We start from the raw sequence: 6540 nt of genomic DNA, 5'->3' as shown, positions 1-6540 counted from the left end.
AAGGGCGGCGGTGCCGCTCCCTCCGCCGCGCTGCCCCCCGCCGCTCAGGCCACCGGCCGCGCCGCCGCCGCCCCCCGGGGGAGCTCCGCCGCCGCCCCCGAGCTGCCCCGCAACGGCGGCGCGGCGGCCGGCCGGCCCTCGCTGAGCAGCAGCGGCGAGTTCTACGATCTCGCCTTCAAGGTGCGGGACCGGCGAGGGCAGCGGGGAGGGCTGCGGGAGCGTGGGGTCAGTGCGGGTGCGGGGTTAGGCGGGTGCGGGGCCGGGTGTAGCGTCCCCGAAGTTCCCCGGGGCCAGGACCGGGCGGGCATCCCTGCATCCCTGCATCCCTGCATCCCTGTATCCCTGCATCCCGGCTTCCCTCCCTCCCAGCCCCGGCATCCCGCCCCTCCGCAGCCTCCCGGTCGGGGTCCCGGCGGGAGCAGCGCCCGCAGAGCCCCCGGCAGCGGAGCTGCTGCTGCGGGACTTGTGCAAGTGACGGCCAAAGGCTGCTCCGGGGAGTTGCTGKAACCTCCCGGCTCCTCTTTAACCTAAAAAAAACAGGGTGAGCAGAGCGATGGCACCTCTCGAGGGGCATCGAATGCGCTCCGGCTGTTGCTGAGATGTGCCCAGCCTTTCGGGCTCAGATGGCTTCTCCTTGCCGCTTCAGATCCTGGCGAGGGAATCACACAGCAAACACATTTGCGTTCTCCCCGCTTCATCATGCGACCTGATGCAAGCCCAGCTTGGAGCTCACTTGATGATTTTGGGGCTCATTTAGTGATTTTGGCTGAACCCCCGCTGTGTTTCTAATACAGATCTCTGTGTTCGAGCCCGGGGGATTGATCCTGGAGGACACGGGTTTGTTTTGTGGCAAGTGCCACCTTGGTGTGTGGTTTTGAGAGCTTGGTGCCCGTGGCAGTCGGTGCAGCCGTCGTGGTGTTAAGCTTTGGGATGTGGGGTAGGTGGGGGGCGTTCCAGAAATGTGTTTGGTTGCTTTGGTAGGTGGTTGGTCCTGACACAGCTGCATTAATGTTCAACAGCTTCCCTAAAATGGAGCCACCTCCGTGTTTGCGCTGGTCCTCAGCTCCTGGAGCTCAGCTCTGCCTGCCCAGGCTGGGGCTTTYCCTGGGCATCGTCCCCATGGCACAAGGATGGGCTAAACGAGTCTCAGATAAGCCCAAATTCACCGAGTAAACAAAATATCTGCTAATGTTCTGGCTGATTTTGARCCAGTGACAGCCAGAAATTGCTTTGTATCCAGTAAAAATCTGGTTTATTAAACTTTCTCCTTCCCTTTCCTCTCTCCCAATCTGTGCCTGAGGCAGTGGCCAAGTCCTGGGCATGGAGCTGGATCCTAGCCCTGGGCACTCTGCATGCCTGGATGAGGCTTTGGCGGTGCTTAATGGGGAAAAGCCGCTATTGAGGGGCACCTATTCCAAAAGGATGCCTGGAAAATAAAAAAAAATAAATTAATGACACTAAAATTACTTTCCCCCYGCCCTTCCCTTGACTTCACACCGATGCTCCTGTGGGCACTGACTGCCCTCACCCCGCTGTGCCAGGGCACCGGTGCTCCTGTGGAACACCAGGTGGGGCTCAGCTGGGCTGTGGGGCACCGTGGGCAGATCCTGCCCTCCTCGGCAGTGCCCTCCGGCCCCACAACGAGCTGCCCCTGCGGCCGGGGCTGCTGCTGCCTCTCAGGGCTGAGCTGCAGGGTGTTGGTGGCATTTGCCACTTGTGCCGGCTCCTGGGAGGGCTCGCTGTGACCCAGGGCAGTCCCTGCCGTAAAACCGTTTAAATCCTGTCACGGGCTAATGGTTGGCGGCAGGCTCCCAGCGCCTTGGGAGACAGGGAACTGCCACGGCAGGTGGGGAAGGAGCTGGCACAGCCCGCTCCGCGGTCCCGGATCTCTGACTGTCACCGTGCCGACGGGAGCGGGGTCAGTGCTCCGGGGACGGGAGGGCTGTGGGTTCGGACAGAGGTTTTGGGGAGCTGCCTTTGGGAGCAGCCTGAGCTCTGCCGTGGCTGTTTTGTGGCAACTGGAGCTGCTTGCCCTGTCTCTGCCCAGGGCAGGGAAACTGAGGCAGATGGCACCGGGAGCTGCTCCCTTGGCTCCTGTGGAGGTCTGGGGGTCYCATTGAAGGCGAGGACAGAGTGCACCCCCGGAGCTGGTGCTGGGCTGGGGACCCCCTGAAGTCTCCCCAGGGGCAGTGTCACCTCCCAGAAAGCCCCACACTTGGTGGGCTGGGGACTGTGGGCAGTTTTTGTCACCCAGATGGCACCTCTTGGTTTCCAGGGGGTGTTTGTGCCCCCATGGAGGACCTGTAAAGCGCCTGTCAGGGGAAGGTGTCTGCAGTTTGGTGACATGGTGCCGGGTGGGGGGCAATAATSCCTCTGTGGGTCCTTGTACTCCCTTTTCTCCCCATCCTTTAGTAAATCTGAGTCCATTGCTCTTGGATGTGCTTTTTCCCCTCAAGCAACTGGGATCTGCTGCCCACCCCAGTGATGGAATAGGGTAATGCCTGCAATGGGGCTTCCTTCCCCAAACCTGCAGCCTGACACCCTCCCTCCCTCCCTCCCTCCCTCCCTGGCAGGTGATGCTGGTGGGCGACTCGGGGGTCGGCAAGACCTGCTTGCTGGTGCGCTTCAAGGACGGCGCCTTCCTTGCCGGCAGCTTCATCTCCACGGTGGGAATCGACTTCAGGGTAAGTGCCTGGGGGGACTCCTCGGGCCCTCTCCAGGTCTGGCAGGTGAGTGATGGATTTTGCAGAGGAGTCACTAAACATTGCTCCGAGGGCTCGGAGCTCGTCAGCCGGGGCGCTCAGGATCTGGCGGCAGCAGCAGCACATCTTTGTTACGGCTTTGCTCAGGGACAGAGGAGTGTGTCCTCTGCTCCGGATCCCGGGGATAATCTGTAACAACCGGGACCTGAGATCTGCCCGTCAAAATATTTCCCTAAGGCGGTTTCAGTGTTTTTAAGAGTTGTTCTTTTCTTGAAACAGCAAACAACAAAACCAAAACGGATTTAAACCAGAATGCCCTGGAGGAACCTCCTGAGCACAGCTTTGGGGTGCTGATGGGGGGCTGTGGCGCTATGAGTCCCCACTCCCTGTGGCCTGGGGGGCTGTGCTGAGGGGTTTCTAAGGGTTCAGGGTTTTTTTGAGTATCCCGGTGCTGGGAGAGTTGTGAGGGCAGCGGTTGGAGCTGCACAACTCCGGTGAGGACAGTGGGAGCCTGCTCCACGCAGGGAATAATACCTGGATTGAGGGGAAGAAAGGGGAGCACGTCATGCCCTGCAGTGCCCCGGTGTGCCCAGAGCATCCTTTGCCAGGCAGGAACATCTGAGTGCCAGCCCTGGAACCTTTCCTTGGCAGTCCCRTGCTGGGGGCACTGCCTGGGTACASTGTGGCTCAGGCAGGCTCTGGTGAAGGGATCTGCGGTGCTGCCATCCCTGGGGTGTGACAGCAGAGTGCAGGAACAAGGACTTTACAGAGGTGGCATCGAAAAGCCTTTCAGCAGCTGCACAGGGCACATGAGGCAGCTTTTGCCACCAAAGCAGCAGCTGGCAGCGTGCCTGGCTTGGCTGTCTGGTCCCAGGATCAGCTGCTCCCTGTCCCTCACGAGTCCCCCAACCATCTGGGTCCCCAAAGTGTGAGCCTGTCACCTCCCAAGATGTCTGGGCAGTGCTGCTCTCCCTGCTCCAGGGCTGTGCCGTCTCCATGTGATGGATTTGGCTCCATTTGGGTGCTCTGGCGGGTGCTGTGAAGAGCTGGTGGTGATGCCACATACCAGTGTTGCGTCTTCCCAGCCGCCTTTTCCCAGCAGGATCTCAGATCTTCGCTTCTCTTGGAGGATTTCTGGGMGATGAGTGTCTCTTGTAACCTTCTCCTTGGCTGGGGTGTGAGTAATAACACGCTGGTGCAGTGACATTGGGAAGGGATGAAGGACAGCTCAGAAGGAAGGAAGGAAGGATGTTCTGTGCCCAGCCAGGCTGGGGGTTGCAGCAGGTGGAATGGGTGAATTGGAGGCTGTAATTTTATACAAAGGTAATTACACAGTGTTTCAGGTGTTTTTCAAATGAAAAGCATTTTATTACTGATTGCAGTGATTGATACCGAGGGCAGCCATAAAACCCTGTGACTTATTGATTAGCGCGCTGAAATGACTGTTACTGAGAAGCAATCAAATTAGGGTTAATTTACTTCTCTAATAGAGCTGCTAGAGCTGCATGGCTCTGAAATGGGCAGATTATACAGTGGGGGAGATTATGTGTATGCCCTAGAAGTCATTATTATCATCCTTATAAGGCATTCATAATTTTGGGGAACATGGAAATAGTTTTTTGATGTGCATCTCCGTTCCCTTTRGGATAATCCTGTTTGCTGGGTAATTGTCCCTCTCTCCGTGGGTGCCACCATGCAGATGACGCTCTGGGGTGGCAACACTGGAGGCTGCTGCTGGTTTTAATTTGTGTCTTTTTAATCACRAAACTGGCGTATCACAGCTCYTTCCTCCCCTCTGCAGTCCYRGAGTCTGGCAGGGGGTTTKYTGGCTGAAGCAGGCGAGGCTGCGTGCAAGATGGCAGCGGTGGGAAGGTGTCACTGGGGTTTGCTGCGTTCTCTTGGCCTGCTGTGAGAGGTGCTGAACGAGCACAGAGAGGTTATTTTGGGGTTTTGTGGGGTTTTAGCAGGGTTTGTGCCAGTCTTTGAGCTTTGCTGGCACCRGAGGCTGCAGGGAGCTCCCCAAGGCCAGCGCGTGTGGCAGCTGCGCTCCTGTGCACGCACGACCTTGTTCGGGATCTGCKGGYTCCCTGGGGCCCATCCCAGCTCAGRAAACTGTGGGGAYRGAGCTGCTCAGCTCCTGACRTTGTTCTGGGGACAATCTGCCCCCTTCCTGATGCCATCTGGTCCCTGCAAGAGCTCTGAATGGGATGGGGCTGTGTAGGGGGCAGCCCCCATGCCCCCCAAGCCATTCTCCTCCTCTCCCAGTCCATTCACTGGTCCCAGTGGGCTCCAGGATCCCTTGCTCCTTTTCAAGGATGTCAAACCATTAGATACACCCAAAGCTATGGTTAATGGATTACATAGGCCAGAGCGAATGTAAATGAATAGAAATCCATTTAAAATTAATCTGGCATTACAATTTCTAATGGCCCCTGAGGTTTGTTCCCTCCTACTGTTTTATGTGAGGGAGAACCTCCCACATCGTGTTTGTTTATCATCATCTCTTAAACAAAGAAGGATGTTGATCTGAATGTGTTTGGAAAACAAGCCACTGATGCTGGGGAAATAAAGATGATTGTAGTATTACAAAAGGCGTCAAAATGGCACCTGTTGGCTTTGAGCTTGGAGGCACTGAGTCCTCAGCATTCCTTCCGGGGAAAATTTGGGTTGCTGGGGGAGCATCTGTAGCTCCTAGGGATGATTCCAGGCATGATTCCAGTTCAGCTGGGACGGTGCCAGGGTTGGCAGAGGGTGCAGTGCTGGGTGAGCCCCACATTGTGGGTGCCATCGAGGCAGAGCCCTGGGTGAGGGGTCCTGCTCCCAGCACAGCTTTGGCTGAGCAGAAACATCCGAGTTCCTGAGCTGCCTCCCTGCCAGGGGAGAACCTCTGGGTGTGGGACAAACCCCTCTCTGCTTTCCACATCTGGGTCACAGGTGTGAAACCTTCAGGGTTTCATTACTAGATAATGAGGGGTTTAATTGTTTCCCTCCACGAGCCGTGCTGAGCCATGGTGTGAGGTGTTCTTCCCCTGGCAGGTGCCTCTGTTTCGGGGGGTCTCTCCCCACAGATCCCACAGGGGAGGGCAGAGCAGCTCTCTGAGCACATCGTGTGCACTTTCCTGACTCCATGTGCTCGGCTTCCAGGGAGAAGGGRCTGCTGGAAAAGAGCAGGTTTGGTGCTCAGGGGTGTGAATCGCGATTTTCTCAGTGCCACGGAAGGAGCTGCCTCTTGCTGTAATTTTGGCAACGCTGCAGAAACCTCGACAGAAATTCAAGCTGCGCAGCCAGCGGGGCTTGTGTCCTGTCGTGACAGCTGAGTGACRGGAGGGAGGTCTTGCCAAAGCAGGGAAGCCAAAAGGCCACGTGAGCCCTCTGTGTCCCTGTCCCCGCTGACACCCGGGCTCYGTGCGACTGCCCAGCCCGCTCCTCACAACCCCGAGCTTTGCAGGGTTGGGCAAGTGAAGATTTTTGTACTAATCGGACCTGAAAGGAGAAGAACATAAAAGAAAAAAAAAAATTAAGGACGAGCGTTTTCTCCCTGGGAAGAAGTGCTAATGAGCTTCTTTGCATTAGCAGGGGTGACGGTTCCTGTGTTAATCAGGGCGATGAAACCGCTGGGAAGCGCTTTGTGCTGGAGTTCAGAGCAGGGTGGCTCCTCCTCGTGTTCTCCCAGGTGTGCAGGGGTGTCACTCCTGTCTTGTTGCCCCGAGGACAGGGAGCAAACCAGCTCCAAACGAGCTCCGGTGCTGCTGCAAGAGGAGGGGCAGGGGAAGGCAGCCCTGGCGCTTTGGCACAGCTCCAGGAGCCCTGGGCAGGCAGTGGGCACAGGAAATGTTTC

The 6540-nt window shown here is 57.4% G+C and overlaps 1 protein-coding gene across 1 annotated transcript in view; it reads left to right on the top strand.

Moving 5' to 3' along the window:
- The window catches only part of RAB26 (RAB26, member RAS oncogene family), a 27167-nt gene that overhangs the window by 959 nt on the left and 19668 nt on the right, over positions 1-6540 (top strand). The window contains exons 4-5 of the mRNA XM_057371264.1: positions 4-180; positions 2574-2684. Of these exons, the coding sequence (XP_057227247.1) occupies positions 4-180; positions 2574-2684 (288 nt within the window). The remainder of the gene's footprint in view (positions 1-3; positions 181-2573; positions 2685-6540) is intronic.

This window comes from Malurus melanocephalus, unplaced genomic scaffold, assembly GCF_030028575.1.
Source record: "Malurus melanocephalus ecotype Western Australia unplaced genomic scaffold, MMel_1.1 scaffold_143, whole genome shotgun sequence".
Taxonomy (NCBI): domain Eukaryota; kingdom Metazoa; phylum Chordata; class Aves; order Passeriformes; family Maluridae; genus Malurus; species Malurus melanocephalus.
The sequence above is the reverse complement of the archived record's forward strand: the minus strand, read 5'-3'. Positions and strand labels throughout refer to the sequence as shown.